Source organism: Mirounga angustirostris, unplaced genomic scaffold, assembly GCF_029215605.1.
Source record: "Mirounga angustirostris isolate CCGP_5_RB_7025 unplaced genomic scaffold, mMirAng1.0.hap1 SCAF_5, whole genome shotgun sequence".
NCBI classification, from domain to species: Eukaryota; Metazoa; Chordata; class Mammalia; order Carnivora; family Phocidae; genus Mirounga; species Mirounga angustirostris.
This window is the reverse complement of record NW_026991713.1, coordinates 123,143,914-123,157,717: the sequence shown is the minus strand read 5'-3', so window position 1 is coordinate 123,157,717 and position 13,804 is coordinate 123,143,914. Positions and strand designations below refer to the sequence as shown.

Sequence of the window (13,804 nt, the reverse complement as noted above, 5' to 3'; positions counted from 1 at the left end):
TGGTGGCCCTGTGTGGGCAATGATCCTTACCATTTAACTTTGCTCTAGTCATTAGCTGTTTCTTGAATTGTCTCTCCAGTTGTTTCAGACTTATGGAGCCCAGAAATACAGTCCCTCCTGGCTACCAAAGCCCAGGACTCAAGGGGAATCCCTTGTGTGGACTGTGCATGGAAGGACTATGGGGAGGTAGAGTGCTGCCTGCTCTTTCTGGGGGGCTGCAGTAGTGGAATGGGGGGCTTTCACCTGCCTCTGGCAAGGCTGCAGCATCAGTGTGGTTGGGTGGGTGGGCACTCGCTGGGTGGATTGATAGTGCAAAAATAGCACCCACTAGTGCTAGCACTAGCAAAGTAGAGGAAGAATGCAAAAAATTTTTGCAGTTTTCTCTGGAGAGATTTCCAACAGGCTTTTGCGTCTCTGGTGGAATTTTTAAGATTAGCAAGTGAATCTCCTTTGCATATGGTCTGTCTTTTGAAACTGCTGCTTTTGCCCTGGGCCCTGGGGTGAGTGAGTTTGTGTATGAGATCTTTAAGAGTAGACTTTCTATTCCCTACATCCCTATTCTCTTGGATTTAAAACCCATTGGTTTTCAAAACCAGATGTTTTGGGGGCTCATCTCTAGTACACATCATGAGAATTGGGGTGCCTGATGTTAGACACAAATCTTTCTCTCCCTGGGAAGGAGTTCCACATTTGTGAGACCCTTCCTGATGGTGAGTCACTACACCCTGCTGGGGTTTTTGGTAAGACTAGGTCTCTGCTTCTGCTACCCATCTCAACATGGCCTTTTTATCCTTTGTTGTAGAGTAATTTTTCATCTAGTTATCAAGTTCCTTTCAGAGGGAATTGTTCCATATGTAGCTATAGATTTGTTGTATCCGTGGGAGGAGGTTAGTTCAGGATCTTCCTATGCTGCCATCTTGAACCACCTCTGGCAAAGGTTGCTTTAAAATTCAGCTTAGGAATTAATAAATTTTCACTAGGGAAATCTTCCCTTTCTTTATTATTGATAAGGCTTATTTATTTAAAACAGTAAAAATAATATTGATAAAGGTAAATAAAAGCTAGAAAATTATTGTTTCTAAATCAAAAGCCTAGAAAAACTTATTAGGTAGTTGAGAAAATATAATTTTTAATATCTTTTATATTAATTGTGGAAGTACAGTGGAGAAATTGGGACTTGCACAGGTAAGTTATGACTACATCAACTAAGACAACTTCCCTAACTGACTCGTAACAATTGGTCTAACAACTTTTTACACTCATGTATTATATATTTTTATAGAGTCTAGATTGTGCTTAGGAATTACAAAAACTAGAGGGAGATGCACAATTTAGTGAGAAAAAATGTTTATAGGGAACTCTTAATACTTTAATTGTGGGACTTGAGAGTTTAGGTTTTTATTAGTTTTGAACGTAAATCCCAGAAGGGCACATGAGGTCATTTTGAAGCCTATATTTGCTGCTCAAAAGATCATGATCTGCCAAATTAAGTGAAAGGAAAAGGGGATCATCCTGGCCATGTCATTCATGCCTCATGGCACTGGAAACATCTGTTGGAGTTGGCAATGGGCCAATCAGGGACTTCTCCAAAAGCAAAGTCTAGTGACAACTTTTAGGAGGAAGAGATGAAACCATTTAGGGAAATTCTTATATAGTGTGGCATTTTTCTCATTTCTACTACAACATCATCTTTATAATCCTTTCACAAGTAATTTTATTTTTACCATTTAAAGAACATAAATTAAGCATTCATGATGAAATTTCCAGTAGTACAAATTAAATAGATGTTGAATTGTGTATTCTTTCATTTTTTTTGAATTTGTTAATATATATGTTTCTAGCCATGAAAATGTAGGCCTCAAATTTTGACCCATTTTAGTTATAATATTTAGAATTTTTAGAGTTCTAACTACAGATAAGGCCAATAATGTTCTTCATAGAATAAAACAAAATGATCACATTTTTATCTGTACCTGGTTGTTTTTGTTTTAACCTTTATTTGTTATTTGAGTTTTTCTGGTATTTTATATGAAAATGATTACAGATTCATTTATATTTATATACTAATAAATAAGTCCCAAATGTCAGGAGAGACAGCTCAGCCCCTCAGTTTATGTATCTTCTCACTCCTATTACAGATATTGAGCTTCAATGGAAACACTAGAATGTTCTTAATAACAACATAGTAATAAAATAGAAGGTTTTTTTTTTAAAGATTTTATTTATTTATTTGACAGAGAGAGACACAGCGAGAGAGGGAACACAAGCAGGAGGGAGTGGAAGAGGGAGAAGCAGGCTTCCCACTGAGCAGGGAGCCTGATGTGGGGCTCGATCCCAGGACCCTGGGATCATGACCTGAGCCAAAGGCAGACGCTTAACGATTGAGTCACCCAGGTGCCCCAGAAGTGGTTTTTAATAGTACTTTAAAACATTCATGAGATTAAATAATAGTCAAGTAGATTAATATATAAGTAAGCTATCATGTTTCCAATACTGTGAGTGCAGTTGTTATAGAACTATAACAAAAAAGTAGCTTCACAAGAGGGGGGTAAAGATGGACCAAATTTAGGCTCATTTTAGCAAATTCCAGGAGATATATTATACTCCCACAATAAGAGAATAAAGTTGCATTCACAATGTAAAGAATACATTGTGCAATTAAACTAATACTGACAACATAAAATGTAGTTGACATCTCAGGTTAACACGCAAGAGGATGGTCTTTTATCCGTTATAATATTAAGGGGGTAGAACTTTTGTTAATAAAGCAGGGGGCCTTCCTTTCCTGATAACCTCCTGATTTTTGGAAAGAAAACATGTGTACATTACATTTGTGTTTTTCTTCCTGTTTAGAACCAAATGATGAGTTATGGATTGGCTTAAATGACATCAAGATTCAAATGTATTTTGAGTGGAGTGATGGGACCCCTGTTACATTTACTAAATGGCTTCGTGGGGAACCAAGCCATGAAAACAACAGGCAGGAAGACTGCGTTGTAATGAAAGGCAAGGTAAGGCAACTTTATTTGCTGATATCTAGCAAAAACCAGAGGGTATTTTTCTTCCTGCCTCACTCACTACATATCATTTTGATTGTTTCTAGTCTAGGTGATCTATCTATATTTCAATTGTTTAGCAAAGTCAAATTTTCAAGAGGACTAGAAAACCAACAGGCAGAAACTTTCAGTTCAAGGATGAAAGTAACCAGTAACCCATATTCATCTGGTTCCTGTGCTGGGTTCTCAGTGGCAATACATATAGCTTGACTTATCAAATGAGAGCTTTGGTTTTATTTTTGACTGGTTGCTCTGAGTAGATGTTCTTAGGTCTATTCTGGGTTCCACAATCTGCAGTCTGTGCTTGGAGAGCTACATTTGTTCTTTTAGGTTACATGGAGATGTCGCATATGAAAAGATGGCATCCATGTCCTAAATATGACTTTAGTGACTGAAGAATATCATCAAATTATCTTTTGCTAATGGATAATGAACATGGTGGTTGAGAGGCTGGGTTTTGATGCATGGCTTATTCTCTCCAGAATAAGAGAGATGGCATGGCTTCTGAAACTTAATGGTTTCAGAAACTTAGTTTAACACTAAGTTTAACCTATTCAATCCTTATAGCCACCATTAAGCTGGGTACAATTGTTGATTGAATAGGTTAATGCATATAACAAGCACAGTGACTGACCCAAACTTATTGTTCAGTAGGTATTAGCTGTTTCGTCATTGGGGTTGTTTTCATTGTGATTAATTGAAAGCTTAAGAAAAAAGTAGGTGTTAACTATTGAAAGGATAGGCAGAAGTGTGTCCTAGGAAGAGGAAACCAGGAAACATCATTCTTGTAAAGAACTGAAAGACAATATGGCTGAAAGCCCAGAGTTAGAGGTGGAAGGGTGGGTAGGAACACTAGCGAGTGTTGAGGTGGAGAAAATATGCCTTAGCCCAGGAGTGGCAAGAACAATTTTTCAATTTAGAAATATTACTCTGGCTGAAAGTTGAGTACCAGATGGCAGTGGGTTGCAACTGAGTGATAAATGAGGGATCAGAGGCAGACAATATAGAAAACATTTTTCAATAGTTACATGAGGGAGAGGAGAGGCCATTTTGATGTGAAGTCTCTCAGGAAGGGGGAACAGGTAGAATCTGAAGCTGAGCGGGAAGTAGAGCCTTAGATCCAGGAGGACAGTCATTAATATGAATTGGAAAAGGGAAGAGAGATGACTGGTTTTGGGGTGTTTTCAAGTTTGGTGTGTTGGGCAAAGGAGTTTTTCTGGATGGCTCTCTATGTACTTGGTTAACTTGAAAACAGCCAACAGGAGAGGCTGCGTGTAGACCTTCTTTTGGCACCATCACTTCAAGGCTTACAAACTTTTTTAGTTTCTCTCTAGATTCCTCTACACAGTGGCGAGGACAGCCAAAATATAAAAACATATTGGGGGTCTGCAATCTCCTTTCACATCTTTGTAGCCAGAACCAAATTTGCTGTTGACTTATAAAATGTCAATTTACCTTTCCTTTCAGAGATGCTATTTTTCTCTTAAGAACTTTTGTTTTCCTTTCCTGAGGCCCAATTACAAGAAAACAGTCTCAGAGTCAAACAACTGATAATCAAACATTTTTTTCTCTTTGCTTTCTGCAGGATGGGTACTGGGCAGATCGGGCCTGTGAGCGACCTCTTGACTACATCTGTAAGATGAAATCTCAAACCCAACCCTCGGGAACAGTGGAGGTAGAACAAGGCTGCCAAAAAGTAAGTATTGAGCATGCACAGTAAGTTCAGACCTCAAAACATTATGTGATATCTTGGATTTATTTTTTGGCAGCAGAAGAGTTTTATTATTGTCATAGCCAAGTGTTCTAGCTGTTTAGATGTTCAACAGGTTCTTGTTAGGGTTTGGCATCATTGTTCTTCCTGAAGGCCTCTTTGAGTGTTCTCTACAGTTACCATGGGTGCATGTGGTCAGCAGACTTTCAGAACACCATGGGAATTCTCCCACCCCAATGCGGGAGCGAGAACAGAGAATAAAAGCACACACCCAGGGAGCCTGGTGAGGGTAATGAGATTCAGGTGGGTTATGGTCATGGAAGAAAGGTCATTGAAGCCTTGGTAGTTGATGATCCATCCTATGGGTTGTAGAAACATTTCCAGTAGATAACCATTAAGTTTCAGATAGCAAACTATCCTGTCATTTTCTCCATTTATAAGGACGTCCTCCATTGAGGACGCTGCTTCTGATGGGGATTCCTCCCAATAGATCCCTGTAGCAAGAGGCGGGAGATCAAACTAGCTGGTGGTAGCCAGCAGTAACCAGTTACACTGAATAAAGCCATGCCATCTTAGTATCTATCAATCTTGCCTGTACCTCAGTACTACCTCCCTCTAGCTCTTAAAATTCTTTGAGGTTGAAGTAAATGATCTCTTTGAAACAATTTCTAACAGCATAAAGAAACTACAAAATACAGGGTGTATGGTTATCATTTTCCTGTTTAACTGCTGAGTTGCTTGTCTTCCTCTTTTTTCCTTTCTCACTTCTCTTGGATAAAAATAAAGTAGAAACTAATTTTCTTTCCAAGCATGTCATGTTGTGATCAGATCATCCTGTCACAAACACCAGAAGGCTGAGAGTTCATGAAACATAATTTAGGACTGTCCAAATAAATCATCAAGAAACATCAAGCAGACACAAAATCAGAGACTGTTAGAGATATAGGGGATCTTTGAGATAATTGAAATCCCCCCTTTAATTTTTATGTTCTGAAAATTCAGCCCAGAGAAGCTATGACTTTCTTGGAGTGACAGAAGCAAGGCTAGAACCCCGGTCTCCTGACCCCACATCTCTACGCTGAAACTAATGGGTTCCCTACCAGTGTATTTACATATTCTTTGCCTAATCATATGGATATACGAGTGAGTGTATATTATTGTAATTTTATATAAAGAAGAAATAATCCTTAAATGTTATTACTTCTATACAATTGATCAAAGTTTGTATACATGTAACAGTTTATATAGATAATAAGTTATATATATATAGTCTAGTAATTGTCATATCTACAATGTCTGATAAAATCCAGTTTAATCAGTAGGGTGGTAATAAGAAAAATAAGACAACATCCATAACTCTTTGTTGAGTGTAGTTACTATGCTGCCAATGATCTTAAAGGATAAATATTGTGTTCCTAATTAGACAGAAGGGGAAACTGAAGCTCAGAGGCATTAAATAATTTGGCCAGTTTAAAAATACCTGCTGCTGCGTTCTACATGGAGCACTGGGTGTTATGCACAAACAGTGAATCATGGAACACTACATCTAAAACTAATGATGTAATGTATGGGGATTAACATAACAATAAAAACATTTAAAAAAATAATGATAAATTAAAAAAAAGGAAAAAAAAAAAACCTGCTGCTGTAGGTTGCTTTCCTCAGAGGGCTGGGAAGACTCGAACAACAACAACAAAAATCCACTCACTAGCTAAGAAAGATAACGAGACTTTTTTTTCTTTCTTTTTTTTCTGTCTGGGCCTGGGCACTCGGTGATGTGGGGACCTTTTTGAGAATTCAAAACCATAGGCGTGTTATAAAGATCTGGGGTTCAGTTTTCAATTCACTGCTACCTTTGTGGGATATCTGGGGCAAAGTGGTCCTGAGTCTCTGAGATTCCAGGATGTCTGACAGATGCAAATGTTAAGCTATTTTATACAGAAGCTCCCTTTTCCAGGCTGAGGAGGAATCCCATGGATGAGTTTGAAATCTGAAATTATAAAATCTACTACCAGGAGCTTTAGATGGTAGGATTAATGGATGTGACATTCACATGAATGTGTTTTTAAATACAGAAATGAAAGGTGAACTTGGAACCCTGGACCAACGAACCAAGTTTTCTTATCGAGTGCTTTCATTATGATTCACTTCCAAATATTTTTAATTTCCATTAAGATTTCTTTGATCCTTGGGGCGCCTGGGTGGCTCAGTTGGTTGGGCGACTGCCTTCGGCTCAGGTCATGATCCTGGAGTCCCAGGATCGAGTCCCGCATCGGGCTCCCTGCTTGGCGGGGAGTCTGCTTCTCCCTCTAACCCTACCCCCTCTCATGCTCTCTGTCTCTCATTCTCTCTCTCTCAAATAAATAAATAAAATCTTAAAAAAAAAAGATTTCTTTGATCCTTGAATTATTTAGGTGTGTGTGTGTGGGTGGGTGGGTGTGTTGATATTGGTTGGGGGTTTTGGTGGTAATGATGGGAATTTTGTTTTTCAGTTTCTAAATAATTAGAGACTATTGATTTCACTGCACTGTGGATCATAGAGAGTTTTGGTTGTCGTTACTTGTTGAGACTTTATGGTCTAGTTCATAGTTTTTGTAAATAATCAGTGTGCTTGAACAGAATGATCTTTGCTTTTTCAGTTCAGGGTCCATATACGTTGACTAGGAAAAAGCTTAACAATTTATATTATTTTAGATGTTCTATATTCCTAATATTTTGTCTGCTCGACAAAATATTCTCCTTGCGATTCTGTCAGTTTTTGTTTTATACACTTTCATCTGTGTCATATCTTCCTGATACATCAGACCTTTAATTATGTAATTACTTTCCTTATTCATATTGCTTTTTTTTAACCATAAAGTCAATTTTAAATAATATCAATATTGCCACAGAAGCTATCTTTTGCTTGGTATTTCCCTAGAATCTCTTTTTCCAACTAATTGCTTTTAATTATTCTGTGTCATGGGATGGCTCTTGTAAATATATATCAGCATTTTTATTTTTTATCTCATTTGAGGAACTCTGTCTTTTTATTGGCAAACTTGAGTTCAGACTTTTTTTTGCATACTGATATATTTGCATTTGTTTCTACCATCTTATTTTGAATTTTATTTTATTTACTGTTCTGATTTCTTTTCTCTCGTTTGTCCTGTCCTGCATTCCACTGGTTCTATTGAATGTTTTGATCCCATTTTCCTCTTCTACAGGTTTATGAATAATACATTCCACTTTTTTTTTTTAATGGTTAACCTTGGGTTTTGTGTTTTTTTAAAAAAGATTTAATTTATTTATTTGAGAGAGAGAGAGAGAGAGGTCACAAGCAGTGGGGAGGGGTAGAGGGAGAAGCAGGCTCCCTGCTGAACAGGGAGCCGGATGCGGGACTCAATCCCAGGGATCATAACCTGAGCTGAAGGCAGACGCTTCACCGACTGAGCCACCCAGGCGCCCTAACCTTAGGTTTTTAACATACAATACTGACTTGAAGTTAATCAGTATCTCTCTCTGCTTCCTGAACAAAATGAAGTTTATTATTCCACGTAAACATTAACATTTTTTTTATCTTGGAAATAATGTGAGACTCAGAAGGAACTGAAAAAGAAAGTACAGAGAATTCCCTGTACCATCTACTCTCCTCCCTGCAGTGAGAACTTAGGTAACTAGAGTTCGAACAGCTACGTAATTGACATGGGTACAGTATATTAAGGAAACTATACATCTTGTTAATTTCCCATTCCTTAACTTCCCACCTGCAATTAGTTATCTCTGCTATTCATACAGACATTTAGACCTGGATTCACTAAGACATTTATTGGTTTCTTTGTTCAGTGTGACTTTCAGGCTGTTTATTCCTCCTGACTTAAAATTCCTTCTTGCCAAAGTAAATCTTTTCGTGATTTTTTTTCACTGGTGATATGGGAGTGGAACACTTTCTGTCTTTATCTGAAAATGTTCTGATCCCTCCTCACCTTGCATAATAATTTAGGTAGGTTTTAAAATGCTAGGTTGACAGCAATTTTCAGACAGCGCTGTGTATATATCATTTCATTTTCTCCTGGCTTTATTTTTTGCCATTGGAATTCCTGATATTAGGCTAATTCTTCTTTTTTAAAAGTGGGTACTCTATTTTCTCTCTGATTGATTTTAAGATCTACTAATTGTCATTCTGCAGGCTTTTAGTGCAATATGTTGAGATTTGGATTAATTTTCTTTTGTTTGGTACTCATTGTGTTTCATTTTTAGAATTTGTCTCTTTTAATTCTTGAAAATTATCAGTCATTAATTTTATTTGATGATTCTGAAACTTTTCTTAGGTTGATTTTCAACCTTTTCATTCTATTTTTTGTTTTCTCTCCATCTTTAAAAAATCTCTTTTCATATGTTCATCTCTCTGTTACATTCATTCAAATGACTAATCTTTCTGAAACCATATTTTCTATATTTAATCTGGCCCTTGAGTTTTTAACTTTATATTTTTCTTTTCTAGAAATTCTATTTTTTGTGTGTTCAGATCATCTTGTCCTTTGTTCAGAGCATTTTGATCTTTCATTATTGATTTTCCTTCTTTTGTCTTCTTTTGTTAAATCATCTGAAACATGTTTTTTGTTTTTTAAAGATTTTATTCCTTTATTTAAGAGAATGAAAGAGAGTACATGTGGGATGCAGGGGCAGAGGGAGAAGAAAAGCAGACTCCCCACTGAGCAGGGAGCCCAACGTGAGACTCGATCCCAGGACTCTGAGATCATGACCCGGACTGAAGACAGATACTTAACTAACTAAGCCACCCAGACACCCCTGAAACATGCTTATATATATATATTTTTTTCCAGATTGTTTTATTATATTACATTGCTGTCTTTCCCTTAAAATGAGCCTCATGTGGTTTGTAATTTTTGGCTGTGATTAGTCCCCATCCCATCCCCACCCTAAGCCTCAAATGTCATAGTCTTATGTGACCTGTGTTGTGGAAATATTTCTATTGTGTGGTTCTGCATTTTACTTTTCTGAGTGCCTAGGAATTTCTCCTTTTGTAGACAAGATTTATCTTATGTTTTTGGCTGTGGATTCTAGTACAATGTGAATAGTGTCAAATTGGAACCAGCACCCATCTCTGGCACAGAATCCATATTTATTTATTTTTATTTATTTATTTATTTTATTTATTTTTTAAAGATTTTATTTATTTATTTGACAGAGAGAGAGAGACAGCGAGAGCAGGAACACAAGCAGGGGGAGTGGGAGAGGGAGAAGCAGGCTTCCCACCGAGCAGGGAGCCCGATGCGGGGCTCGATCCCAGGACCCTGGGATCATGACCTGAGCTGAAGGCAGACGCTTAACAACTGAGCCACCCAGGAGCCCCCAGTATTTATTTTTAACAGAGGATTTTTTTTTCCCCTGCACCTAGAACCCCAGGCAGATGACAAGAATCTGCTATTGTCTGGTTTTGTGAATAGAGTTTTCTGTCTCCTTTCCCATAGGGGCTCCCCTTAGTGGGTATCATCTTTTTTTAAAAAGGGGTTTATTTATTTATTTGAGAGAGAGAGAGAGAGTGAGCATGAGCAGGGGGAGGGGCAGAGAGAGAGAGAGAATCCTGAAGCCAACTCCCCAGTGAGCATGGAGCCTGACGTGGGGCTTGATCCCAGGACCCTGAGATCATGACCTGAGCTGAAATCAGGAGTGAGCCGCTTATCTGACTGAGCCACTCCGGCGCCGCAATGGGGATCATCTTTATGTAAGGACTTCAGTTCCATTTCCCTGCCTCAAGTGGGCTGATGGACAAATACCCTCATTTGTGTGGACATTAGTACCCCTTCCTCTAGAGCCTAGTATCCTAGTCTAGGTCTGGTACATATGGGGCAACGATAGTCTTGGCTTGAGCATTTCCCATTCTAGTGTTTTAGTTTTCTATATGTTTTTGGTATCTGAAGATTTCCTCAAATATGGATTTTTTGTTTATTGTTATGTTTTTATTTAGCATTTCCATGTGTTTGAAGTATGGGAGAGAAATCATGCCGAATCACGTTGCCAGGAGTTTGATAAGTATTGTCCTAGGACCAGATGACACAGCTTTATAGTCACTACCTACTTTTGGCTTCAGTAGGAAACTAGGTCTGCTACTCGGCAAACTGTTTCCTGTGGTTACCTATTCTAATACAGAAATCTTAGCCATTCTGTTCAGGTTCCTCAGTATGCATTTCACAAATCACTTTTGTTGGAAGATGTATCAGGAGGGGAGAGAATGAATGCCCTGACCCATTTTGTGTCATAAGAGGAACAATGTACTACTGTTTTCTTTATTCATATAAATATTTTTCATTGCATTTCAAATTTTCCGTATTTGGGTTCTCTACATACTTCTGTGATTTATAAATGTATGTTTCATGATATGTGTCATGATAGTGCAATTATTAAAATAATATTATTTAATTAATATCCCTGATAATCTGCTTGATAACATTAATAGGGCTGGAAAAGACATGGCTTCTACTGCTATTTGATTGGACACACACTTTCAACATTTATGGAAGCAAATCAAACCTGTCTAAATGAGAAGGCTTACTTAACAACTGTTGAAGACAGGTATGTAACTATTTTAATTTTATTTGAATGTATGTCAAATAATAAAATGTTTTCAGAGAAGCCTAAATATCAACACACTCTAAATTTCTGTAAATTTCTCTAAATTCTATAAATCAACATGCTCTAAATTTCTGTACATCTTGAGATATGGCTTGCAAAAGTAGGAGCATTAAAAATCATATCCTTATTTGGATTCTTCATTGCAGCACTATAAAATATTTTGTTCCTTTTAGAACTATAAAGCAATATTCAGAACAGTTCATTAATATTCTAGTAAATATAGTTTGTGGATCTGACTTTTTTTCTGATCTAGTATATATCAAATTTTTTCAAGAAGGGAAACTAAGTGTTGGCGGGGATGCGGAGAAAGGGGAACCCTCCTACACTGTTGGTGGGAATGCAAGCTGGTGCAGCCACTCTGGAAAACTGTATGGAGATTCCTCAAAAAGTTGAAAATAGAGCTACCATATGATCCAGCAATTGCACTACTGGGTATTTACCCCAAAGATACAAAAGTAGGGATCCGAAGGGGTACATGCACCCCGATGTTTATAGCAGCAATGTCCACAATAGCCAAACTGTGGAAAGAGCCAAGATGTCCATCGACAGATGAATGGATAAAGAAGATGTGGTATATATATACAATGGAATATTATGCAGCCATCAAAAGGAATGAGATCTTGCCATTTGCAATGACGTGGATGGAACTGGAGGGTATTATGTTGAGTGAAATAAGTCAAACAGAGAAAGACATGTATCATATGATCTCACTGATATGAGGAATTCTTAATTGCAGGAAACAAACTGAGGGTTGCTGGAGTGGGGGGTGGGGTGGGAGGGATGGGGTGACTGGGTGATAGACACTGGGGAGGGTATGTGCTCTGGTAAGCGCTGTAAATTGTGCAAGACTGTTGAATCTCAGATCTGTACCTCTGAAACAAATAATGCAATATATGTTAAGAAAAAAAAAAGAAGAAGAAGGTAGCGGGAGGGGAAGAATGAAGCGGGGGAAATCGGAGGGGTAGACGAACCATGAGAGACGATGGACTCTGAAAAACAAACTGAGGGTTCTAGAGGGGAGGGAGGTGGGAGGATGGGTTAGCCTGGTGGTGGGTATTGAGGAGGGCACATTCTGCATGGAGCACTGGGTGTTATGCACAAACAATGAATCATGGAACACTTCATCTAAAACTAATGATGTAATGTATGGGGATTAACATAAGAATAAAAAAAAACTAAAAAAAAAAAAAAGAAGGGAAACTAAGTAAAATTTATTAGTTCAAAAATGCCGCTTTCTATCTTTACCAGTATCTCCACCAAAAAATGTGGTAGAGAGATTTACTGAATATTTTGTTATTCCTTTACATTCTTCTGGGTTTTTGTTGCTGTTGTTTGTTTTTGTTTCCTTTTTTTTTTTTTTTGCTTTGCTAGGTTTGTTAGACTGATAGGTCCAGAAAAATCAAAATCACATAGACATAGAGCATTTTATATAACTTTTTGACTTCTAGAGTCCCAACCATCTTTGAAGTTTTAGTTTTTATTTATTTTTCCCTTAATCTTTGCAAAGCACTGGATTAGGCATGGAATAAACTTAAAAGAAATTTTAAAATGTGCATTTGACTTGTAATAAAAAGGTAAAAAGGTATCTAGTTTTAATACAATAAGTTATATCTATTGGCCTTTCAAGGCATACCCAATAAAATGTAAAGAATGCTATTGATATGAAAAAATACCTTGATAAAACCAAAAAAAGGAAGATATAGAATTTGTATAGTCTTTGTAAAAGAGCTTGTAGTTCAACCATATCCTTTTTCATGTACAATTAAATGTCTAATATATTGTAGCACACATATAATGCTAATGTCTGAAAATCTGAACGTAGATAATTTTTATCTTATGACAAGATGAACTTTACATCTTTAAGTACTGTGGGAACATATTCTTAGCTGCCCTGTAATTGATCTTTTGGTTCATTGGAGCAGAGATTTCCCTACATTTTATATTTTAGGTTTGTTTTGCTTTGTGTTTTCTTGATACTTATATTCAGGAGCTCACTAACTCTGTGGTTAAATTTGTTTCTAGACATTTGAGAAAAAGTGAGTTTAGGACTTTTAAATTTTTTTGTTTGTTCAATAATTTAGGGAATGAAATTACTCAGATTAGGGTCATATAAATGTTCTGTTATGGTAACCTCTACATTTCCCTCTCTGCTCTCTCTGGAGTCATCTACCTCTCTTTGTTCCTGGAAACTTTGAGTCCCACTTTTTTTTTTTGCTCCAAAGAAAGATTTTTGCCTACATTGCTGCCTTATTGTGTAATGTTTGTCCGTGAAGACAAACTTTGGTTGCTTTACTAACCAAACTGTGTCATTACCAGATTATGCCAAATACATGGATGAGATCCAAAGGGAGAGAAAATGTGGGACTCTGCTCCCAGTTCTTTCTAGAGATTGAATCTCTGC

The 13,804-nt window shown here is 37.3% G+C and overlaps 1 protein-coding gene across 4 annotated transcripts in view; it reads left to right on the top strand.

Moving 5' to 3' along the window:
• Positions 1 to 13,804, top strand: part of MRC1 (mannose receptor C-type 1) — a 117,736-nt gene that overhangs the window by 49,809 nt on the left and 54,123 nt on the right. For all 4 annotated transcript variants that reach the window (XM_064591998.1, XM_064591997.1, XM_064591999.1 and 1 more), the window contains 3 exons: positions 2,854 to 3,011; positions 4,642 to 4,752; positions 11,228 to 11,343. In XM_064591998.1, the coding sequence (XP_064448068.1) occupies positions 2,854 to 3,011; positions 4,642 to 4,752; positions 11,228 to 11,343 (385 nt within the window). The remainder of the gene's footprint in view (positions 1 to 2,853; positions 3,012 to 4,641; positions 4,753 to 11,227; positions 11,344 to 13,804) is intronic.